The sequence below is a fragment of the Antedon mediterranea genome, chromosome 4, assembly GCF_964355755.1.
Source record: "Antedon mediterranea chromosome 4, ecAntMedi1.1, whole genome shotgun sequence".
Lineage (NCBI taxonomy): Eukaryota > Metazoa > Echinodermata > Crinoidea > Comatulida > Antedonidae > Antedon > Antedon mediterranea.
This window is the reverse complement of record NC_092673.1, coordinates 14,760,861-14,788,215: the sequence shown is the minus strand read 5'-3', so window position 1 is coordinate 14,788,215 and position 27,355 is coordinate 14,760,861. Positions and strand designations below refer to the sequence as shown.

Genomic DNA, 27,355 nt, shown 5'->3' with positions numbered 1-27,355 from the left:
GTTAGATTTACAAACTACTAATTTATCAGTAATGAAAGGATACACTGATTGAATATCAATTTAATGTTATTTTGTAATTAAAAACAATTAATATTAATGTTACTATTATATATGTAGTTATAGCATAAATTCAAATAATAATAAAATAAAAAAAAATAACTGTTATTAATCTTTGTATGCCTAATGAAAGTTTACATAATATTTATATTATTATATAAATTAAAATACTAATAATGTTTAAACAAATCACAAGTGATATGACAATATATTCGATTATTAATTCTGTAACATTTGGATTAGATAACGAGCTGTTATTTAACAATACAATTATTTAATGATAATTCCAAATGGATAATAGCTAAAAGAAACAAAAGAGGAATCTTCGTTATTCCTATATATTATTCATAAGTCAAATTATTCAATAATTACAGATTCTGATTATTTTGTGCTGCTCTCTTAACCATCATCACTGTTGTCTTAAGGCCTCTATCAAAAGTATACAAGTTGATGCCATTGTAATCAACTGTATCTGGTGTAGGTAAAGCCATTCATGTTTGAATCATGACAACTATCTTATGGTGCTCTTTTAACCATCATCACTGTCTTCTTGAGACTGTAGAACCCTCTATGGAAATGCCACCAGCCGATGCCTTTAACATCATCAGCTGTACCTGGTGTAAGGTAAACCCCATTCAGGTTTGAATCATAACAGCTATTGTACCACCAAGCACTTTTGAATGCCAGAGCACAGTTACCACTGAACTTATCATTGTCTCTATCATACGTTGAAAATTGTTGACCATTGTGTAATGATGCCAAAGAATCACCTAAACAAACAAAACATATCATCTTTAGTTTACTTCATATATCTTTAAATTAAAATTCATTTTAAATATTTGTTTTTCTTTGTATTAAAAATAAAATAAAAGGTATTTGATATAAAAGGGAAAATAGAAATAATAAAATATCCTATAATTTGTAATTTATTAACATATTTAATTTTTTTTGTCAAATTGCCATACATTAAATCATAAACACAATTTAGGTCTATAAATAGTATTTTTTATTATTTAATTACATTTAATTTGTTTTTAATTTCACTGTGTTTTGTCTGATTTTACCAAAAAAATTGTTTTGGGTAGAAAATTCTATAATTCTGTAGTTACTGGCAGTAATTATATTTTACTCACTCTTTAACCTGTTTGTGCAATTATTTAGCAAGCTTGTTTGGATATTAATTATACACATACTGTTGCCTCGATTGCCTCATAAATGCCTACATTAAAACAAATGTAGTTGCTGAAGTAAAATGATCAAATGTCATTTGACCTTGAGAGTTGTTCCATTACAGAATAGATAAGTTGTACCATGAGTGCATTTGAACATTTTAATGTTGTTAGATTTGTTTCAGGCCTATAAGAAAGAATTTTGAAGTGGGAAGGCCATCCAACAATTTACATTATAGACAATTTAGATTATAATAATAGATTAGATTATAATATCATTATTATAACTGTTTTGTTCTATTTTTCAGATGTTTTTAGGAGCTTTTCTTAACGTTGGTCCAACTTTTTTCAGCTTTAGTATGTTGCATAATACACTGTACATTTCATATGCCGTTATTTTTGCAATGGTTTAATTTTCGCAAATTTTGGGTTGAATGTAAACAACATGCAAACCGAAAAAAGCTACAGATTCTTACGGTACTGTCTCAGTACTGCAGCAGTGATCGACACTTTTGCAGTTATGATTGAAAATGTTCATCTGGTTTGTAGGTATAAGTATCTTAAAAATATTCTTTTTTTCAAACCAATAATTAGTAAAAACTAATTATTGGTTTGAAAAAAGAATATTTTCAAGATACTTTTGCAGTTAGTTTATTGGAAGTTTTGTGAATATAAAAAGGATTAAACAAATATAGAAACATTTGTTTTTAATTTACTACTGTAGTACTGTGAATACGGAATGTAGGCTAGACCTTAAGGCCCACTGTATGGGCCTCAGCTATAATAATAGGATGTTAATATGATAGCTCGTGTCGACACTTTTATACTTTACTTTAGGCCTAGACTAAAATGAAATCTGTGAAAATATCAATACGCGAAAACGTCAAGAAAGTAGTTAAGCGAATCATTCTGTATGCGAAAATATTTCCATTTACAGTATTCATTTGAAATCAGTTTCTTTTATTTCTAACCTAAATAAGTTCCAAATACCTTGGTGAAATTTGATTTCTATCTTTTTACTTGATGTTTTCTACAATATTTGCAAATAGATTAATATGTAAACAAATTCATTAAACAAACGTGTTCCCACTGGAGAGTTATATTGATTAGAAAACACTAGAAAATTGTCAACTTTAATAATAAAACTATTACATTTTAACATGGGTTCCTCATTTATCTATGTTCTATTTCATGCTACAAATTATTACCCTAAACTTTAGGAACCTTGGGTACAGTACATGTTTTAGGTTCTGTCCCAGTCAATGTCCTTATCATTTATTTAAGCAGTTGTAATTCTAAACATTAATTTTATTATACACTTCAAATGTGATAAATAAAATAAAAACATACAGTATGTGAGTAGTTCATAGACTATTTTTACTGCAACTTACAAAGAGTGTAGGAGTGCTAAAAGTATCAATGTTAATTCTTTGTTTACTTTCTTCAGATAAAATTGATTGAATATACTAACCTGCAGTTCCTGTGTATCCACTGATTGTCAAAACATAGTTAGAGTCCTCAGTACCAACATGGAATTGGGAATATTTTGCAAACTTTGTTACATTCAAGTGATCTGTCATTTCTACCATTAGCTCAAAATTTCCATCAGCTGTTAAACGGTTGATTTGTTCATTACCAAGCCAGAACTCTGTGTTCACATTTCCAAAACCCTCTTTGTATTCTGTCCAATTACGGTAGAAATCAACTGATCCATCTTGTCTTCTCTGTATCACCTGATCATAAAAAGATTTAGTTATATATATACTCTAGCCTACTTTACTGAACAAGCATAAATAGAACTGAATGAAATGAGAACCTGGTCAGTATTATTACGATTAAACTACACTAAGTCAATAGTGTATCATTTGACTACACTTAAGTTGCTTCTTGGTGCTTAGTATGCATGATTTGGAACATTAGTATAAATCATTGGCCTTTCAACTTAATTTTCTGTAACGTTGCACTGTTGCTGGTAAAGGCTTATCTCCCAAATCATTAACATTGTTCTCTATAATAAATGTTTTCTGTCCATGCTGATCCCTGGTAGTCCTTATAGTAATGATGATGGATACATTTTGTTTTTGTTTGTGTGTTATAGAATAATTAATAAAGATGGGTTTACTCTTGATAACTGTTGTCTTACCGTCCAATTTCCATCTTCCCTAATATCACAGTACACATTAATTTGTGGTCCTCCCTCACTTGGTTGTATCACATATTCACCACTCACAGGATAAAATTGTGAAATGTTGCCACAGTCCCCCATCAACCACTCTAAAATGTATAAAGTTTGACGTGTTTTATGGTGGGAAAAACTCACTGATATTTTTTAGGCAAAATCAAGTGTTAGGATATACAAAATTATTCATAGTTTTGGCCTAATTTGTCATTATATTAAGGTAATTTTTCTATTCAATTTTTAGTTTTTAATGTGGCTGATCTGAATCATCATATCTGAGTTACAACCATCCAATGGAACTCCTCTTCTTATTACTCTGATAGGTGTTAGCAAAGAATATAGGCCTCTATCTTTTGTTTTATTCACACATGAAACAACTAAACCGCAAGATTGTATTTTAACTCTGATAGAAAAGAGTGTGTCTCTATAAAAGAATTGACACTATCAAACTTTATGTGTCAAAAAAGTTTGATGTGCCCTTATATGGTAGTGCTATGCTTAAATATGTTAGTGATATGACATCATCATGTCCATATATGGGCACATCACATTTTTTGACACATACAGTTTGATAGTGTAGACAAACCTTAAAGCTTAGATACAGGCATGAATTTTAAATATAATATCTGGTAATTTGTACATAAATCAAATATTTGCCAAAATTCTGCCATAAAAACTTTTTTTCAGTAGTTATGTAGTTTAACCTAATGTAATAACATGTCTGGTGACTCCCTAAAAGGTGAAAAAAGATGATGGATATACGGTGGATAATTTTTGCTATAGCATAAAAATAAAATTCTAAAATTGAATAAAAAAAAAGTAAAATTCACGTTATATTACCTATATTTAGTCATCTGATAACATTTTTTACTAAACTGTTTATTTTTCATAGCTTTTTTTTAAAAATGCCTCTCTATTTACAAAATTTGTACTATCCCTACACTGATAAGAAAGTGCTTATTTTCAACAAGTTCGTGTAACACAAATAAAATGCCAAAAATAATGAAACATAGGGGAAACTATTGATCGATAATTATTGGAATGTATGATCAATAGAAATGTTTTGGCCGCACCTGGCCTTTAAGTTTAATAATAATGTAAGAATCAATAATTTGAGAAGTTCTAGGTGACCAAGAAACACCATTAAATCCCTTGGTGGTAATCCCTATTGATGCCTATAACATGTAATATCAAATACTGAGTCTATACATTTAGTAAAGCATTAAATTGGTTTGATTTTATTAGCTAATCAAGGTAAATGTACTGTAACACTATCTTAAAAAGCAATTTCATTCGTTTATTTCATTTAATTTTATAAATAATTTTATAAACAAATATTTCTATTGTTACATAGAAAATAACAAGAAGAAAAATACCATTAATAGTGGATTTTTACAAGAAGTCAAACATTGTCACGTAAAACCTGGACAAATTAGCTAATTTCATTTTTTTTATTTCATTTAATTTTATAAACAATTATTTCTATTAATGTTGCATAGAAAATAACAAATAACTAATTAAACCAAGAAGAAAATTACCATTAATAGTGGATTTTTACAAGAAGTCAAACATTGTCACGTAAAACACAAAACCAAAAAATAAGTAGAATTTAATATTTGTTACTTTGACGAATTATAAGACACCATTTTCATAATTTTACTGATAAAAAGAGAATAAGATAATTGTTTTAGCAAGCATATAATAAAATTTGAGCGAAAATTGAGCACAGATAAGCGAAATGCACTCTTGAAGGTGATTAATCTATGACAAAAGGTGAAAAAACTCTATTTTAAAAATTCATGTGGCCAAATGGTGACGTCATACCATTTTGTACGTTTAATATGCACATGAATTCATATTTACAACTCATTGGCTTTCGTAATAAGTTACACATTTTGAGGTCATCTTCCATTCTAAAGAGTATTTGCATTTTAAAAAGGGATAGAAAAGAAATTTGTCAGCACTTTTGGGCACTTAATGTGTGCATATTGTCATTTTTAACGTGCTCGTATAGAGATATTTTATTTGTCTGTTGCACGACATTCTCTGGGATGATTGAGCTGTCATTGAAAATAGTAACAATTAATATGTGCTATTCGTTTTTGTTTTTGGTTCACGTCAGATTACTAGTATTTGCCGGGGTTAGATCAGTTATTATTACTACTTTAACATTTAAATTATTAAACACCTTGTCAACTGTTGTGAGTTGTAAAAAATCCTAATTAGCATCATGCATAATGCATACTCGTGGTTTGAAATCTTTGGTTACTTTCACTCGCGAAAATTTTCCAGACGAAATGCAATCAAATTAATTTACCTGTTAATTAGGTTAGGTTTTTGGGTCGAATTTTCGACTTTAACTGAATAACTTTAATATTATTTTAATATGGCCAATTTAAATTTAGAATATTTGACCTTCATTTTTTGTGTTTCAAGGGAAAATACATCTTTAATTATGTCAACAAACAACCAAACAATCCTAGGCCTAGCAAGGCTAAAACGCCTAGGCCTACCCTAATACTAACGGAATATGACCGTTTCGGCCACAGACAGTTTCGGCCACAACAGATTTCTATGGCGCGCCGCGCCATTCACGCATATTTTAGACCGTGCTATTGTTTTTGCTATTAGGCCTAGTTATCGCATCTCATGCTTTGTTGTATAGTATTTTTTATGACTATTACTACCATTACAGTGTTATCATTCTTAACGTTATTCCACTACAATTTGCATTTATTAGATTTGTTGTTTCCATTCCAGTTTAGTTGTATCATGGAGTCTTGGCGAAAAACAAATTTAACTATCAGTGACACAGTTTAAATACTCTCTTAGTACAGACGGCGTACTAATAGTTTGGCTATGAAAAAAGAAAGGCTAAGAAAAAAAAAAGAAATTTAATTAAAACGTTTTTCCTTCCATTGCTTAGGTGTAAAGAGGAATATCAGGAACTCACACATCAATAGAAGCAGAATCAAGAAGAAAATTAGTGATTAAAAAAAATAAATTTAATAAAACTTTGTCGTCTTCATTTGATTAGTTTTTAATACAATACAGGAGTAATTCAATGTTTTATCATGGAGCTTAGGTCTTAAGAACACATGTGCATAAATAAAACGAACATATCAGACTCAAAATAAAAATAATAATTGAGTAATTTGCGGCGATACCGTATGCATTTAACATATTTTAACATGCACAGAATAAATGAACATATCATATCATGTCAATAATATACAAACAAAATGAGTAATAATTCGGATAAAAATGCGACTAAGGATAACATTTGTGTTGCGTTCAATACGAACGTCAGAGGAAGTCCCCAAACTAATTACTAGGCCTATTATCAACACTCCAGAAAAGAAAATATGAAAGAAATTTGCAGAAAGAAGCAATTAAACACTGTTATTTCAAAGTTCGGAACGCCCGTAATTACTACGGAAATTTGGCCCAATATTACGGACGTAGGGGGAAATGAAGATAAATAAATAGGGTACTACGGAAATACTTAAATGATGGGGAATCCCCGGCAAAATGCAATGACTACGGACAAATCAACGACCCATATGACGGGGTTTTCCATGTACCTTCTCATGACGCACACAGTCAGAAATTCATTCTGAGCCTGTTCAGAAACATATCTAAAAAATAAATTCTTCAATGCCTTAGCATCTTCTCTTGAGTAGTGGTGTTTTACTAATATTTCAAGTTCATTTTATTAGGTAAAATTTTACACGCAAAAACAAACGCACGCATTTCTATTAACATTTGTTTACCAGTGTTTCATTTACATCTTACAACATTCTAATTGGTTATCCGCACTTGGCGGATAACCCCTTGTTATTGTCAGGATCTTTTTTTTTTTTTTTTTCGATATTCTTCTTTCTTTCCACGAATTTTGTTCGCAGCGTATCTCTAATTCTGGCCAACATATGATTGTATAACTTTGTCAAAAGATTGCCCTGTAGCTGTAGATGTGCAAGAAACTTTTTGTTATGAATTTTGACTCGCGCAGCGTAAGTTACGCGCGATTTTATGAATTTAAATGATTGATCATAGATTAAAAACCAACAGTCATTTTGTATAGAAACTTTGTGAAAATTTAAGTCATATCATGCGCAAACTTTCTATGGATTAAAAATGGCATGTTTTACTTAAAGTTACGCGCGCATGCGCGTTCAAAATTTCAAAATGCGCAAAATTCATTTCTAATCAACTTTCTACGCGTTTCATGTCATTTTGAGCATTTCAAAATTTCCCACGCGTGCGCAATTTTTCTACGCGCGCGTGCGCACGTAGCGCAAAAACATCATTTTTTTGCTTGATTTTTGTTTTTTCAGCCTTTTCTAGTAAATTTATCAATTTTCAATCAATTTTGACTTAAAATCACGTCACACGAGCACGTAGAATTGGATAATTTGCACGCGTTTTTGATGAAAAACTTCAAAAATTCGTCAAAATTAGACCTTTTTTGAAACAGTCATAAATTCTAAACTACGTGGTGTACTTTTCTTAAATTACATATTCTGGAAGTAGATGAGTTGTATTTCTCGAATCATGCATTGATATGGCTAACCGAACATTGTGACGTCATCGTATGGCCACCCGAATACAAAATATAGGATTTTTTTCTCTTTCATCATAGCTCGTCAAATTTAATAGAGCGCATCTCTACTTATCCGTATTCCATTCCCACCATTTCTTTATTTTGTCCAGGTCAATCAATTATCTTTCACATGATTTACCATTTTAAAAATTGTGATGACGTCATCATGGGCAAAAGCGTCATTAACTTTGGTCACTTATTTTCACCTATTCTGAACTGTATGTAGTACGTATACAGAATATAGTGTATACCGTATATACTTTGACGTGACGCAAAATAGAGAGCGCACTAACATTTTTTCAATGGCGTAATCGTTTTTCTGCGCGCAATATTCTAACGTATGACGTGCACGTGGCGTTTGCGCTGCGGATAACCTAACTCGTCCGTAGTGACGAGTTCAAATCTAGTTCCTATTAATTATATATTTTCCTCAATTGTTTCTTCCGATAAAATAAATCGTATTCTTAAAGCACTTTATAATAATAATAATAATAATTATTATTATATATTATTAATTATATTAATTATTGGTTAATTAATTAGAGCCGACGACGTTAGCATATTGCCGTTTATCGTACATATTATTACACATCGTTTTCTGCTTTGCGTACGTCGGAACAGTGATGATTAAACTTGATAGAAGTAAAAGTATTTTTCACCCTGCTGCTCTAGCCCGCTACGTCACACGAGATGACTCATTCATTAGATGAAATCAAGCAGCTTTATAGTACTACACTTTGACATTTTTGTTAAAATGGAAACTCCACTATAATTTCACCTGTTGAATCCAAAAAACGGCTGGGAAAAGAGTCGACAAATCCCAAAGCATTTCTGGTATTTATGAGTCCCATGATATTACTATAATTCGCTGTCAGATAATCATTGAATTATTATCAAAACAGTCCATTGAAGTTTTTGTTTGTAATAGGATACTTGAAGTGACCCCCAGACTTGACCTTAGCAATAACAATAAGCGAGCAGCGTTTTTTGTAAGAAATATTCTTGTTTTACATTGCAACGACAATAAATATTAAAAACAGGAAATGTACGTAATTTAGCTATTCTAGTTAGGTCTATTTTACCATCGCATGTGGCTATCTTTATCTATACTAATTAAATCCTGGTAAATATCATTAAATATTTTTTAATATAAACTGAATATATGCATGTGATGCCAGATTACATTTTCAGTTTGTCCGATATCTTAATCTATGCATTTGTGCTAATGACATGATTGTGATATATTGCATATTAAGTCGAATAGGCCTATATTGGACTTAAGTTGCAACCAATTGCCTTAAAGTTTAATTCAGAAGTAAATGATAAAACAATTTGCCATATTATGGCTGTACCATTAGTTAACTCTGTCGTTGGTGAATTTTGTATTATAGTTGTACTTATCGGTGTTGTCTTAGCATTCGCCGTTGACTCTGTAGTTGATGTATGTGTAATGGTTGTCGATCGTAATGCAAGACCGTTCGTGTTGGACGTGTCAAATTCAGTTACTGCTGATGCCTCGTGTGTGGTCGTACCAATCGCCATTGTAGTTGACTCTGCAGAAAAAAAATGTAATATATTAAAAAGCACTATTTTCATATTATTAAATATATTGCCATATTTTTCTTTTTTTTTTTGTATAATCACTTTAATTAAACTTTTCTGAACATAATAAAAGTTTGAGGGGAGCTCTTCTTTAAGGAGAAAACTAATGATCAAAACGTACCAAGCACGAACCATTTACGCAGGAGGCTGGAAAAAGCTTTGTTTCCAGCGTCGCGGGACACTAACTCACATAATAAAAATATTTCTTTTGAGTCTGGTATTTTTCTCGATAAAATAAAAATTGCAAAGATAATATCCCTGTCTATAAAGGAAACATTGATGAAATTATAAATTACCACCCGATATCAGTGTTACCTGTATTTTCAAAAATCTTTGAAAAGGCAATGCATAATAGTCTATATATAATGACTATCGAACCAAATTTTAAATTTTAAACACCCACCAATATGGGTTTCGTGCTAAACACCTGACCTCAAACGCCGCACTTGAACTAATTAAAGATACTAGAAAAAATCTTAAAATGTTTTTGATGTAATTTTTCCAGATCTTTCCATTACTGTATTTTTTATTGAGTATACCTTGCGCAATTTTGCGTAAATTTTCCACCAATATAATAAGGTCAATTGGTATTTTTTTATATTAATTTAGGCAGTAAAATGATCATGTGAGTTTTTCACGATAACACTATCTACTGCACTTGCACGGTGATCTGTTCTCGTCGCGATGTAGTTTTTGACGGTTGGAAAGTAGTATATGTAAACATTCTGGATGTGACCCTACATTGTTTTCACAGTGTAATGATGTGATTATGAGATTATTACTAAAATGTCTATTTTAAGGAGATCTTAGAAATGTGCGAGAAAACCCAGTAACGATAAATAGGGCGAAACGATCAAGCCTTTTCGAACTTATGAATATATAGGCCTAGACATGGATCCAAGCCTAGCTAGTTAGGCTAAGTAGAAAGCTGGCTTAAAATTAATAAGCAACTTAATTAAGATGATGCTGTTGTACAGTGCAAATCATAATGTTATATGTAAAACATACTGAAGAAATATCACATGGGCCTTAAAAATTTGCATTCATTAGGCCTAATTAACCAAAAATTACACCAATGCGTTCACCACGAACACAACTCGTACGTCGCGAAGTATAACGCGTTTATTGACGTATTGTAAACTAATAACCTCTCTTTTAAGTTACTGAAAAAAATTGTAATATATTAAAAAACACTATTTTCTGCCCGACGTTTTAGAAATGAGTTGTTCGGAAATAGTCATATTTCCTATTTTTTTTGTATAATCACACACTTAAACGTAAGAGCTGGGGGGAGCTATACTTTAAGGAAAAAACTAATGATAACGATCAAAACGGTCTTTATCATAGGACCAAGCACGAACCATTTACGCAGGAGGCTGGAAAAATGTTTGTTTCAAGCGTCGCAGGAAGCTAAGATGAAAGCCAAGAAGTACTTACCAGTGGAATTTGATTCAATGGAAAGAAGACCCAACGTGACAGAGACTGCAACAACTACTAATATTAACATAACTGCTCCTATAATAATGAACACATGTTCGTCAATCCAGGATTTGCACGCCGACGTATCCTGTTGCTCCACATCTTCATCGACAACAAAACGTTTGATAGCCCGGCATCTTATTTCAGCCGGTGTATTATCGTCTGCCGTTCCTGAAATTGAAATAGTGCTTGCCTCAACGTCTGTGTTTCCATTTGTTTCTTTTCCACTATTCATAATTCGAATGTAATTGATAGATTTCAGTTTATAAAACTAAACCCCCCAACAGTTCCAGTGATTATGACTGTCATGCATCCAAATCGTATCCGGATATTCACCCCCTGGACATTTACCCCCGGAAAACTACCCCACGGACAACCACCACCTGGACAACTACCCCCTTAGGACAACTACCCCTTTAGGAAAACTACCCCCTTAGGACAACTACCCCTTTAGGACAACTACCCCCCGGACAAATACCCCCGGACAAATACCCCCCGTACAACTACCCCCTTAGGACAACAACCCCCTTAGGACAACTACCCCCCGGAAAAAAACCCCTTAGAAAAATTACCCTCTGACAATTACCCCCCGGACAATTACCACCCCCCCCCCCCATCCGGGTAATTACCCCGCGGACAACTACCTCTGACACAATACTCCCCGTAGGACAACTACCTCCTGAACCTGGACAATACTCCGAGGGCAAATAATCTTTTAGGACAACTACATCCGTAGGACAACTAACCCCTGGACAACTACCCCCCGGACAATTACCCCTAGGAACAATTACCCCCTGACAATTACCCCCCCCCCCTCCGGGTAATTACCCCGCGGACAACTACCTCCTGGACCTGGACAATACTCCGAGGGCAAATAATCTTTTAAGACAACTACCTCCGTAGGACAACTAACCCCTGGACAACTACCACCTAGACAACTATCCCTTTAGAACAACTACCCCCCGGACGGACAACTACCACCCAGACCATTCAACAACCTGACTCTGCAACAGTGTATAATAGGAATTAATAACTATATTTTAATTCGTTACTTTGACGAATTACTATTCATTATTGTAAACAAAAGTAAAAGATTGAACATAAATATAGTCCTAAGGGAGGGGGTAGTTGTCCGGGGGAGGGGGTAGTTGACCGGGGGATTGTTGACCGGGGGGTAGTTATCCTAAGGGGGTAGTTGTCCTAAGGGGGTACTTGTCCGGGGGGTAGTTGTCCGGGGGGTAGTTGTCCGGGGGTTGTTATCCTAAGGGGGTAGTTGTCCTAAGGGGGTAGTCAACACAAAATTCATTTTGTATTGACAAAATTCATTCTGTGTAAACAAAATTCATTCTGTGTAGACAAAATTAATTCTGTGTTGACAAAATTAATTCTGTGTAGACAAAATTCATTCTGTATTGACAAAATTAATTATGTGTAGATGGGTGGTAGTTGTTCTAGGGGGTTATTGTCCGGGTGGTAGTTGTCCGGGTGGTAATTGTCCAGGGGGTAGTTGTCCGGATACGCTTAGTATAACGTATTAATTTGTACATTTAGATTTATAGAGGGTGACAAACATAATTTTTGATAATCAGAAGATAAAAAAAACTTCAGTTGAAAATATGCTCAACAGAGGACAGCAAAACGAAAACTAAATTTATCACAAATCCGAAATAGAATGGAAAAATAGAGCCCAGTGGCCGTATTCACCAATCTCTCATTTCATTTAACTCAATAAATATTTTCCTTAAAATTGTATTCACTTTTTTTTCCACAACTTGGTGAATAACTAGGCAACAATGATAATACATTTGTATATACATTTTTGTTAATTAACAGACACATTTATCATTTACAAAAATAGAAATACAATGATAAAAAAAAAATAAATAAAATAAGGTATGTTCTCATTGTAAACATTACTTTGCACTTAGGCTAAGTACATTGCAAACAAGGTGTTAAACATTTTCACTAAAAAGATTTCATTTTTTTAGTAACGCACTTATAAATCATTCAAAGTAAAATTTATTTCTCTTATAAGTTCATAGTAAAAAAATAAAATTAACCGTATACGGTAGGCCTTTATGAAAGTATCACTATCATTAAAAAAATTGTCATATCAGACTACATTGAGTGAACTAATATTAAAATATTTCTGACATGCATGAATGACTCGGGACTCGTTTCTACTGCAACTACTCAACATACGGTATAAAAAAATACGGTATATTTTTTATGAGCGCTGTTTCTGCATCCAAACATTTACGGTATTTAAAAAAATACCGTATTATATACGGTATTTACTTGGCAGCAGAAAAGGCCATACTTATTCTAAAATTTGAATTACATTTTTGTAGACTAGATTTACAAGTCAATCGCAGAATCACAGAATTAAAATCTGATAATTTACAAAATGTATCAAAAACATTGAGAAAACACCACCCGGCGTTATGCCAATTTGTAAATCAAACTATCGTAATTAAAAAGTAATTTATCAAGAAGACGTTTTTCTAATTTTAGATCAAGCTTTATGTAAATATATCGAAATGTTATTATTTTAAATGGACCACTTTGAATGATTAAACATGAATAGCATTATAAGGAATGAAAGGAAGGTTATCGTCATATGCGTACTCTGTCCTTGTTAACTTTTAATTTACTTGTTGTTGCCTAGGATGTGAAGTGAATTGAGATTTTGTGACGATTAGTTTTTCTTTTTTCTTTTTATTGAACTGCACGATTATGGTTTGAATTTAACAATTGAATTGGTAAATGGAATTATTTTGGGATTATTAATTAATAATAATTGCATTTCAAATTACTAATTGCATTGCCAATTTCATTTCATTTTAAAATCTATTACTAATTTCTTTGGTTTGATTTCTCTTCTGCTGAACATTTTTATTTTGCCTCGTAATTCCTAAAAAAAACTTCCGGCGGCTATTATCTCCCTTACTGATTTTCTCTCCCTAAACTGTCTATGTCCTGTTACATGATATGTATATAAACCAACAAAATCATCATAAAAGTATAAAATTACCTTCCTCTGTTTGCATACTTCTCGGCACTTTCTCTGTTTGCATACTTCTCGGCCTTTCCTCTGCTAAATAACAAAGAAGAAAATATAAATATAATAATTAATTAATTTGAAACGATAACGATAAGGAAATCTGTAAGAATGAGAAAAAATTCGCCCCAACCGATCCACTGGAACTCGGACCGTCCTGCTTGAGCTGTCCTAACCATTAGATCACTGGGGCTTTTATGGTATTGTTCAAACTCGATTGGATAGCGACTCTTCAACATTCTCGGCGTGGTACGGAATATATAAATCAATTGTGTTGCGTAGCACTGTGTAAATTATATATAAATCATACTGTCAAATTATAGAAACAGTGCTCATATTCGGAACATGACCTCATAATCGCGTCGAGCATAGCTCATTGGCAAAAGTTCATACTAGTGGTATACTCATCTGAAAATGTTATTTGTGTTAAACTGTTCTCGATGCAATACAAAAACGAATTAAGAGACATTTACTATAATTTCTTTACTCATTTTGATCTTGAGAATGGTTCCATGATGGTTCCGAAACGTCGCTCTTTTTGAAACACTATAAACTAGTATTTTATAGCACGTCAGAACCGTAATTCAGGCTAGAATCCTAGATCCCCTAATCACGATATCATCACCACTGTTATGATCGTTCAATGTTAATCGTAAAAAATATCAAAGAATTTAGATTTGAATCGAACATATTCGATGACAAATAGAGACGCCCATGCCAAAGGTGAGCTGTGATAGAGTGGAAAAAACGTCTATTTTTATTTATCTACTGTTTGACCTGATAAATAAATAATAAGAATAGATTAATATTTTACCTCATGACAAGTCTATCATTCGAATCATAAATTCAGACCATTTATCCATTTCATTGATAAAAATACAATTCCAATGTTTCCATTTCAGAAATATTCACATTAAACATTAGTAATTATTATAATTAAGAAGATTATAAAACGTTGGAAGCCAGTCGGTCAATGTGAAAACTATACAAACAATTTTTTTAAGTTGTTTTATTTGTTTGTTACATTATTTAGGTACTTCTATTCGGAAAAAATGTGGATTTCACTATTTTCATAGTTTTCCTCAAATAAACATGGTTTTGCAAATTTTGTCCTACAACATACCTTTAGTCAGGCATTCCACCATTGAGTGTAGTCCAATTTTGTCAAGACTGGTAATAAATTCTTCAATTTTGTCTTCACAAAGTATTTGTCTGTGTTCCAAATCCAAAAGCATACTCCAAGCATCTTGGTATTTCTTTAGCGCAGTACCATTGTACAGTGCATCAATGTTTTCTACATCAGCCTGTGTAAGTCCATTTCCGAAATCTAAAATCCAGTGTCGATATGGAGTGAACGTTGTAATTTTGATTTCTTGATCTTCGAAGAAAGATTGTTGGACAACTTTCATTACTTCAAATGTTTGAGTTACTTTGATTGTTTCGTAAAGTAACGAAGGCTTGTCTGAACTCAAATATCCTGATGTAATTAAATGATGCAGTAAGTCTATTGTTTTCTTGGCTTTGTCTATGTTCGCTACTGTAATTAAATCGTGGTATAACACTTTCAGCTGTCGAAAGAGGTTGTGGTCATCATACCATCCTGAAACGTTCACTAAATTCACAGTAAAATCTATAAAATTATTTAAAAGAGAACATTTTAAAGAAATTTAATTTGAAATGTTGGTGGTATGCAAGATGAAATCAGTTATTTTCAATCTTTAACATTACCTGTTGCCATATTGTCAGTTTTCTGTCTTCATTTCTGAAAAATGTAATTTGTTGTATTTAAAATAAACTGTTTATGGATCAATTCATCTTGTTTTGCAAAGTAACATTATCGGAAGTTTATCAAAAAGTAAAGTACTAAATTTAATATTCGCCCATATGTTTAGGCTAAATTTACCTATACAAAACTAACTTTAGAGGACCTAACATGGAAGAACCATCCAATTTGCATAATACTGGACAAATATTATCAAATTATGAGAATTCGTCATTGTCAAAATGTTTTAAATTATTTTTTCATTTTCATTCTCATTGATTAAGACAATTTATCTTTTTGAATGATTGATGATCTTCATTGAACAATATTATATTTACTTTTTCACAAGGAAAAGAAAGCTGAGAACGGTTGCAGAGGAAAGAAACAACAAACAAATTGAATGTTAACCATTAAGTTAAAATATGAAAGGTACTGTTACTAGAACTGTCATTTAAAAGTGAAAACAGTAAACAGTAGAATTGTATCTGTTTGTTTATTGTTGCGACAATAAACGATGGCGGTTTCCATCATGATTGTATAAGTAATATAGGCCTAAGTAAAATTAACGGCAACAAGCCATTTCAACCCCACTCTCTTCCTGTCTGTCATCTAGCGTATCAATTATACAATGCAGTGGAGCTGTAGTTTGGTGGTTGACGTGCTTTCCTTCCAATCCCAAGGACCGGGGTTCAATCCGGACCTAGTGCAGGGTTTGTAACTCACAACTCTTTCAACTCCACTCCCTAAGTCTCAAATAAGACTTAGTTTTAGGGCACAATAATTTATTAAATAGTTTATCCATTCTGTGATTGGCGAATTTGTGCTAGCTGTTGGATGTGTTTGAAATAAGAAAAATAAACTCAGAGTTATACCTATCATATCAATAAATGTTTGGAAAAAAAGTAGGCCTACTGTTACATAAATTGCACAACTTACATTAATACTTAAAACTGAACTGTACTAGATGTCTGACTTTCTAAATTGTACCGTACAGAGCCAATCTATGACGATTTTCTAGAAGAATTGCACCACTCCTTTCACTATAGTTGAAGTACTCATGTCACAAGTCTATCTTACATTACGGTAGACAACCAACTTTATGACCAACAGTAATTTACTGTAGTTTTGTAGTAATTTATTTTCAACAGTACCTGTGATTCTACATTACGGTAGACAACCGACTTTATGACCAACAGTAATTTACTGTAGTTTTACAGTAATTTATTTTCAACAGTACCTGTGATTCTACATTGCGGTAGACAACCGACTTTATGACCAACAGTAATTTACTGTAGTTTTACAGTATTTTATTTTCAACAGTACCTGTAATTCTACATTACGGTAAATTACTGGCGTCCAGATTGCAAGTAATTTACCGTTTTTTTACAAGAATTGTTTTAACAGTGCACAAGTGAAGTTTTTTTGAAATGTTCATACAAAAATATAATTGTTTTGCCTATAGTAAGTCTAGAAGGAAGTTTTCTACTGACTAGGAAACTATTGTGAATGACTCTTTACAATCAGTAATAAATTGTATTAGTACCATGGTGGTACAAGACACCATTTGTCTATTGATACGAACCTTATACAAAAGTAGTTATCTTAGATATGATCAGTGACATAACAATACAAACAATAACTCATAATCCAGTCTAGAAATAGCAAATTTCGATTTAGAATTTGAAAGAAAGCGTACCTCTCACTTCTACATCTATTTGTTTCGATTTAGGTGGTATGTGCTTTTTTACTTTCATGACAAAAGCCTACGGTACAGAAACACACATACCCTCGTACACATTTATATGTACACCACATGGGCTATTTCACTATTAGTTAATTCTGAAACGTCTGCCTGATTAGGTCTGTTTTTATTTAACAACAAAGTGAGAGGCGGCATTGTCTGGCATTACTGCCAACCTTGCTGACTCTCATTCCTCTATTATATCCGTCACAGAGCTCGTTTACCGAAACTGATTAATACACCTTAGTATCATGCCATGGTCGTCTAACAAAACTTCATTTCAGACACACCTCACAAATATAACCCACTATCAAAGAATACTACAACAGAACATGTTTACAACCATTCACATTAATAACTCATTTATTTATATAGCATAACTTCAAACATGCTCGTACATTAGTCAAAATGTTGAATAATTCAGTCATGGTGTACCACGACCACCAGCCAAAATGACAAATTAGTTTAATATATACCATGTTTACACAACAGCATGTGATATGTTCCACCCAATAAGTTTGTGTTTAGCAGCCGATAAACCATCCTCCGACCTATGATCAAAACTGACATACATTGTGTATCGTCAGCGTATTATATATGTGATAAGCTACATCAAAACGCTTAATAATATCAGCGATAGGTTGATCATACACAGTGAAAATAAGAGGTTCAACCATAGACCCCTCAGAGAAACACCGTACTGGAAAATATGGTTTCTAGAGTATTCACCAAGTTCACAAACTCTACTATAACGGTCTTGATGGTAGCTAGTTACCCAATGTAAACAGAGCCAGTAATACCAAATTCCCTCTACAAATGACTGACAAGGATGTCGTGATCTATCGTGCCAAATTCAGAGGACAAATCTGTAACTGCAGCCTACTTACAGGAGGCCCTCTAGAGTTCAGATAGATAAAAAGTGATAAGAGAGAATAAGACATTTTTTTATGACATAAAGTTTAGAGATAATCATTGTTAAAAGTATCTTTACCATAGGCTCCAATAAGGCTACAAGTTTTCACGGTGTTTATTCAAGTTGCTAATGATACTGTAATTTGTAGAGATACAAGAGATAGTTCAGAGAATAAATAAAGGAACATCAGTATCTACAAAATTTGTAATTTATTTATGATGGACGCCTACGGTAACAAAATCTACCAAAACTAGTATTGTTGGTATTATCTATTAGGCCTCCCAATAGCTCTTTTAACCATTTCATAAACAACATAAACGTGCACCCAGTAAGCCTAAACAAGATGGAAAACCGAGAGTAATCCATGCAAGATTACTTCGTTATCAAGACAGGGTAAACATCCTAAGAAAAGTGAGGAGTTGAAAAAGTCGTAGTTCGAGTAGTTACTTCAAATTCGATTAAAAAACGAAGCAGGGGTGGCGCCAGGATCTTCCCGACGCGGGGGCTACATTCCCCGACGAAGGGGCTATGCGAGCGAAGCGAGCATCACTAGGCTGGGGGCCAGGGGGCCGCCAAGGACCCCTGGTGAGGGTCCAGGGGGCAAAGCCCCCGGAAGCAACGCGTTCTAGCGTCATTTGAGGTCATTTTAATCAGATTTAGGGTAGCCATTTTTTCCATTTTTTATAATGCATAAATAAAATACTGCGTGCAAAAAAACGATGCGCGATGACTGTTTCAATCCATATTTTTCAATTTAAAAAATAAAAGTTCAAAGAAAATTTAGAAAAATAGAGTTGGAGGTCCCGGAAATTGAACTTATTATACTTCAAAACATGAAACAAAATATATAAGTCCCTATCATGGTTGTGACTGAGCTAAGAAATGTTTGAAAAATAGAGATGTTAGGTCCCGGAAAATGCACTTCTTGTACTTCGAAATATGACCAGCTTTATTGTTGGGGCTGAGCTAAGAAACTGTTTAAAACTAGAGCTGCAGGTCTTCAAAAAATAGCATTTTATACTTTGGAAACATCAGGCCTAGAGGCTTAAAAAACGCAAGCGTAGACCTTTTTCAGTCAGGGAAATAAGTTTATTCCTCCCAAGTGTATGCGTGCGTACCATCTGGACTTCCGAGTGGTGAGAAATTCATGACATACAGGACATTGAAAATGTAATAACTTAGCTATAATAAGATGTTGGCTAAGCAAAAATGGCATGTTTTTTTGTTTAGTAATGGATGAAAAATTTATTTTAGGTGCCCCACGGTAAAGAAGGTTACTTGTAAATTAAAAAATTGGTGAACATACGAACAATTAACATAATTCGTTTTTGCTGCTGTAGTGTAGCGTACGTCGACGCAGTACACGACGTAACCGTCAGTAAACTTCGCCTGGAAAATAACTACAGTACACATTTTGGTCCCTGGATGGAACATGATATCACGCGTCTCGACCCAACGTTGAACGATTCGTACAAAGGGATACCGACAGACAAGTGCGAACCTAGCTATTGTTTAGGAGTAAGTTAGATCGCTGGCAATAATGAATGCATATAAAGTGCATAATATCACTCTGACGTACTCTCACGGTCAATGAAACGTCGCGGTTTTCTAGGCGCTGAAGCTAGCTACGAAGTGAACGCGAACGCTTTTTACTGTATATTATAATTTATTCCCCGACAAAAAGTACCCGTGTTCCCTTCGGTAACCGTCGGTAAACTTCGCCTGGAAAATAACTACATTACACATTTTGGTCCCTGGATGGAACTTGATATCACGCGTGTTGACCCAACGTTGAACGATTCGTACAAAGGGATACCGCCAGACAAGTGCGTACCTAGCTAATGTTTAGTAGTAAGTTAGAACGTTGGCAAAAAATGAATGCATAAAAGTGCATAATAGCCCTCTGACGTACTCTCACGGTCAATGGAACGTGGTTTTCTAGGCGCTGAAGCTATATGAAGTGAACGCGAACATTTTTTACTGTATATTATATTCCCCGACAAAAAGTACCCGTGTTCCCCGACGGGGGGGCTAGGCTCCCCGACGAGGGGGCTAGAGCCTCCGTAGCCCCCCACCCCCCCCCCCCCCCCCCCCGCTGGCGCCACCACTGAAACGAAGTAGTCGAAGTTTGCAGTTCGACTTAATGAAGTCGAGCTTTTAGTCGAGTTACACACGTCTGGGTAACAAAGGCTATACATTGGCCAATGACAAGAGAGCAGACGAAATTTTCAATTTTCGTACAAAACTTTTTACGCATCAGGACTATATAAAATGAAAAATAATTGTAATCGTTAATTATTAGAACAAGATCAGTATAATTTAACAGTGAAGTACTTTCGATTAACAACAAACAAAATCTTCAAAATATATTTAAGAATCATGGTGGTACAGTAACTTTCATATTTTCTAGGCCTCCAACAAAGTATGTTTGCGACGAACCACACACTTCATAGCGTGACAAGAAAGCGCTAGGCCCCCTAAACATTCCATCGCGTGGTGAATTTCCGCATCTCCCATTGTCGCTATGGCGTGACGTAGTTCAAGTCGGACTTGCTCGAAGAAAATAATGTAATTTGTATACGGTTGTAAATAAAGATGTTTTTCATTATTATAACTTATACCAATGTATGTTTAATAAATCTAATATAAAAATAGATATTTCATTCTTCAATATCTGGCCAATATAACAACTCAATGACTGTTACGTTTTTCATAAACATCGGTTAAAAACCATTTAGTCGACCATTTAGCCTGCCCACTCCAGGACTACAAAAATCGATCAAAATCCGTCTCGATTTAGTCGAGGTTGGCCTGATTTAGTCGGCGATTTGTTGAATTTTGGTTTATGAATTAAAATGACGTCATTTTTAAAGTTTTAGCTCGAACTACGACTAAAGTTCGGTTTAAGAATACGGGCGTAAAAATCCGAGTAAGAAAATTTGAAAAATAGAAAATAACTGATATGTTAAATTAAAGATGTATTGTCCCCCAAAATCATGAAAAATAAAGATTTTTAAAATCGGACTTTGAATAGGCCATTTTGCAGTTTTAATGAAGCTGTTTACTTCCATAAAAAAAAAAACGGGGAAAAAAATTATTTCACCTATAAAAAGACAAAATAAACAGTTAAATTACCCAAAAACTTATTGTCTTCCAGACAATTTGACCATTTTTTGCTTTAAATTACATTTTTCTCAGGTAAGTACATTTTTTTCAGACCCAATTTTTTATGAGAGTGAATAATTATTATGTGACATTAAAATAACATATTCAACAAAAAAATTTAAAAAAATATTTTTTTAGGGGGACAATATATCTTTAAGCAAAATATAAAATATATATAAATAAACCTACTATTTTACAATTTAAAATCTGGAAAAGGATTACATAGTTTTGAGAAAAGTCATAAGTCTAGTTTTGAAAGAGGAAAAGCATAAGGAATTGCGGATAGATAGAGGAAGATCATTGTAGAAATGAGGGGCCTGAAGGAGAGTTTGAAAATTTCAAGAGAGGGTTTAGGAATGTGAAGATTTCCTTTTGAGATTTGACGAGTAGTCATCCTCCCATTGGCAGTAATGTTAGTGAGGAGATGGTATAAGCATTGAGGAGCAAGAAGATTTAGGGTTTTGAAAGTAAGACAACCAAGTTGGTAGTTGAGTCTTTTCTGAAGAGGAATGGTATGGGCTAGTCTAAAGTGATCATCAGAGAGGTGTGACATAGGATTAAGTTTGAGAATAAAGCGTAAAGCTCTGTTTTGGATTTTTTGTAGTTTACTATACAGAGGTTAGTATTAGAGTTAGAACCCAAGACTGAGCAGCATGAGTGCGAGAGAATCTCAGAAAATGACTTTAAAAAAATGTAATTCGGAACTTCTAGATATAGAATATTCAGCAGCCATAACATCTATGAAAAATAATAAGTCTCCTTATGGTACTGATATTCTGCCTATAGAATTTTATAAAATGTTTTGGAATGTTGTTAGGTATTTTTAATGCAATCAATTTCATATTCCCAACATACAGGTATGTTATCTCAACGAAGAGGAGTTATATCTTTATTACCAAAAGGAGAAAAAAATCCAACAGAGTTAAAAAATTGGCGTCCAATAATATCGCTACTAAACGTAGACTACAAAAATATAGCAAAACTAATTGCTACACGAATGAAAGAAACGTTGGCAAATATAATAAACCTGGACCAAACTTTTTTTTTTAAATCGCTACATAGAGAAAATATTCGTCTTGTATTAGATGAAAAAAAAAACGCTATAGAAAAACATTTTTAAATGTTTTTCTTTAGCGTTTTTTTTTTTAAATAATTTGTTATTATTTGTTGATTTCGAAAAGGCCTTCGATAAGATTAAGTTTGTTAAAGAATTCCTCGACAAATTTGGTTTGGAGAAATGTTAAAAAAAACTGGTTTAAATTAATGTTGTATACTGATATTTTAAGCTGTGTAGTTAATAATGGCTTTACCTCGAATTATTTAACCATCGAGGGGACTACGACAGTGTTGCCCTTATTTCCATATTTATTTATTTATTGCGGCAGAATTGCTTGAGATATCAGTGAAACAAAATAAACACTTTAAAGGTATTACCATTACAAATACTGATAAGAATAAATCAACTAGCAGATGATACTGTGTGTTCTTCTTGCAGGATGAATATTTACTGAATACAGCAATAGAAATTCTTGATAACTGCTACATTTTCTGGTCTAAATGACAACTTTGATAGAAGTAATATTTTAAGACTAGGCACTTTTACCAATACCAATTTTAAAATTGTACCAAGAATTTGTTTTGGACAGATGGGCCAATCAAATACCTCGGAGTATATGTTTCGGGGAACGCTAATCAACTTGTTACACTTAACTTTGAAAATAAATTGGATCGAATAAAAAGCGTTCTCAACATGTGAAAACTAAGAGGTTTATCTTTGATTGGAAAAGTATTAATAATCAAGTCTTTGGCATTACCAATTTTATCATATAATTTTTAAAATTTACCAACACCTGATGTAGAATATATTAACAAACTACAAAATGTGTTCTTTGATTTTCTTTGGGATGGAAAACAAAACAAGGGCGGTTTAAAAATGTCACATATTTCGAGTTACATCCATTCTCTTAAATTGTGTTGGATAAAACGGTACCTGGATGATGGGGATGCAAAATGGAAAGTTTTTTTAACCATAGAGTTTGAGGCCATTTGTGAGAAAAACATATTCTCCTCTACTTACAAAATTATCCACATTTTATAGAGATGTACTGCTACGTATCCGGATATTCACTCCCTGGACATTTACCCCCGGAAAACTACCCCCGGACAACCACCATCTGGACAACTACCCCCTTAGGACAACTACCCCTTTAGGACAACTACCCCCCGGACAAATACCCCCCGGACAATTACCCCCCCCCCGGACAATTATTCCCCGGACAATTACTCCCCCCAGGTAATTACCCCCCGGACAAATACCCCCCGGACAACTACCCCCTTAGGACAACAACCCCCTTAGGACAACTACCCCCTGGACAACTACCCCCCGGACAATTACCCCCCGGACAATTATCTCCCGGACAATTATCCCCCGGACAATTACCTCCCCCCCGGGTAATTACCCCGCGGACAACTACCTCTGACACAATACTCCCCGTAGGACAACTACTTCCTGGACAGTACTCCGAGGGCAAATAATCTTTTAGGACAACTACCTCCGTAGGACAACTAACCCCTGGACAACTACCCCCCGGACAATTACCCCCTAGGAACAATTACCCCCTGACAATTACCCCCCCCCCCCCCCCCGGGTAATTACCCCGCGGACAACTACCTCTGACACAATACTCCCCGTAGGACAACTACCTCCTGGACCTGGAAAATACTCCAAGGGCAAATAATCTTTTAAGACAATTACCTCCGTAGGACAACTAACCCCTGGACAACTACCACCCAGACAACTATCCCTTTAGAACAACTACCCCCCGGACGGACAACTACCACCCAGACCATTCAACAACCTGACTCTGCAACAGTGTATAATAGGAATTAATAACTATATTTTAATTCGTTACTTTGAGGAATTACTATTCATTATTGTAAACAAAAGTAAAAGATTGAACATAAATATAGTCCTAAGGGAGGGGGTAGATGTCTGGTGGGTAGTTGTCCAGGGGGTAGTTGACCGGGGGGTAGTTACCCGGGGGGTAGTTATCCTAAGGGGGTAGTTGTCCTAAGGGGGTTGTTGTCCGGGGGGTAGTTGTCCGGGGGGTTGTTATCCTAAGGGGGTAGTTGTCCTAAGGGGGTAGTTTTCCGGGGAGTAGTTGTCCGGGGGGTAGTTGTCCTAAGGGGGTAGTTGTCCGGGTGGTAAACATCCGGGGGTAACTGTCTAGGGGGTAGGTGTCCTAGAACCGTACTGCTAGCCTGGAGTGTATACCATTATTCACTAAATCCAGATACTGCAAATGAAATATAATTGTCAGGTACTTTACAATTGCTGTTTCGTTAAAAGAACTTTTAATATTCAAAACTTGTGGTGGAATGCAGGTATCCGTACAATTAAAGATGTAACTAATTCCAAAAGATCTTTCCTCTCGCAGAATGATCTTGTAACAAAGTATGGAATTCAAAGTAATTTAAATTTCGTTTGTATGGTGCGATTCTGCATTATCCCAATAAACTGGAAGGTAATTCTCAATGAAAACTAAGAAATACTTAATAAAGCTGATATTTATTGTCATGAAACTGTATTTAAAATTAAAAGAACATGTAATAATTGTATAGTATATCACACTATTGTAGCAAATGTTACAAACGACATCAATGAAGTAAATTTGAAATGGTCAAACATGGGCAATTTTGATTTACAAGACTCCTTTTTGTTACTCCATAAGCTACACATTGATGAACAAGGCCAACAGCCATAAGTCGCGTGCTCTCAGAAAAAAATGAACTTTCAAAAAGTAATGTACTTTAAAACTTTTCTGTATATCAAAACAGTTCAAAAAGTACAAAAATATTGTTGAACTTTTAAAGCTGCCTTATATAAAGCTGTAAAACAAATAATATTTGGAGCATAAATTTGTTTCATTTTTTCTTTTACAATTACCACACTTCCGATTTACCGGTACTAGAAAGATTTGTTTATTAGATAAAAAGATCGGTAACAATGAGAAGCCTGTTATAGTACTTTGTACTTCCTTATATTATTCATATTGGAGCAATAATACACTGTGCTATTTAAAACTTAAAGATAGAAAACAAGCACCACCAGTTTCTGTATCACTGTTTGTTATTCACGATTTCATTATTTTTTCTCAAGGTGTGTAGGCCTAAAGCAGAACAATGAATGCTTGCTTTATCAAACTTCCAGTTTGCTTGTAAGCCTTACCAGATCGATTTATTTGTTACGAAAAATATCGATAATAATGTTCTTGTACTTTTTATAACTTTATGTTTATGAATATTGTTACTAGCAAGAATACATTGTGGTTTATATAAGTTTAGAATAGATAAACCAGCACTACAAGTTGTTGTATAATTTGCAGCTGTATAGCAATTATCAATCACAACTGAATACTAGTTTTAATGTACAAGATTAACTTATTTATAACAAACTGTCGCGACACAACGACATTTCTTGATTTTAAGCTAAATAGACAGGCATCATTAATTCTTCCCAACGGTTTAAAGTAGCACTAAAGAGCAGAATTATTTTTGTTTATTAATTACAACATAACGTACTCCTAGGTAACTAAAATATAACGAATGTCAATTCCAGGAAGGGATCTGACCCTTCAGCTAATAACAAGCACAGTCTGAGCTGCCTTATATAAAGCTGTAAAACAAATAATATTTGGAGCATAAATTTGTTTCATTTTTTCTTTTACAATTACCACACTTCCGATTTACCGGTACTAGAAAGATTTGTTTATTAGATAAAAAGATCGGTAACAATGAGAGGCCTGTTATTGTACTTTGTACTTCCTTATATTATTCATATTGGAGCAATAATACACTGTGCTATTTAAAACTTAAAGATAGAAAACAAGCACCACCAGTTTCTGTATCACTGTTTGTTATTCACGATTTCATTATTTTTTCTCAAGGTGTGTAGGCCTAAAGCAGAACAATGAATGCTTGCTTTATCAAACTTCCAGTTTGCTTGTAAGCCTTACCAGATCGATTTATTTGTTACGAAAAATATCGATAATAATGTTCTTGTACTTTTTATAACTTTATGTTTATGAATATTGTTACTAGCAAGAATACATTGTGGTTTATATAAGTTTAGAATAGATAAACCAGCACTACAAGTTGTTGTATAATTTGCAGCTGTATAGCAATTATCAATCACAACTGAATACTAGTTTTAATGTACAAGATTAACTTATTTATAACAAACTGTCGCGACACAACGACATTTCTTGATTTTAAGCTAAATAGACAGGCATCATTAATTCTTCCCAACGATTTAAAGTAGCACTAAAGAGCAGAATTATTTTTGTTTATTAATTACAACATAACGTACTCCTAGGTAACTAAAATATAACGAATGTCAATTCCAGGAAGGGATCTGACCCTTCAGCTAATAACAAGCACAGTCTGTAATCGAAGCTTAAATAGGGTTTCAAGCCAATTTTAACGTAAAACAGACTATTGATACTTACTTTATCCATATACGTCGAGTTTTTGGTAATTCACTGTATGGGATGCAAATCCCACTAATGGGAAATTTGTAAACAAACAACTGTTAGAAAACTTCAGTTTTGACGGCTGCACACGAA

General features: G+C 33.7%; 1 protein-coding gene across 6 annotated transcripts; it reads right to left on the bottom strand.

Moving 5' to 3' along the window:
• Nucleotides 1-27,355, bottom strand: LOC140046733 (uncharacterized). 6 transcript variants are annotated; one of them, XM_072091438.1, is made up of 9 exons: nt 27,239-27,355; nt 15,879-15,912; nt 15,274-15,780; nt 14,124-14,186; nt 11,048-11,260; nt 9,361-9,561; nt 3,370-3,500; nt 2,698-2,959; nt 1-827 (listed from the first exon to the last, which is right to left on the bottom strand). In XM_072091438.1, the coding sequence occupies exons 2-9, from the start codon at nt 15,886-15,888 to the stop codon at nt 574-576; spliced, it is 1,641 nt and encodes a 546-aa protein (XP_071947539.1). In that variant the 5' UTR covers nt 15,889-15,912; nt 27,239-27,355; the 3' UTR covers nt 1-573. The 6 variants fall into 6 exon arrangements, with proteins under 6 accessions (XP_071947539.1, XP_071947536.1, XP_071947540.1 ...); XM_072091435.1 differs by lacking the exon at nt 27,239-27,355 and adding an exon at nt 23,809-23,920; XM_072091439.1 differs by lacking the exon at nt 27,239-27,355 and adding an exon at nt 23,809-23,920 and having other exon boundaries at nt 3,370-3,501; nt 9,425-9,561.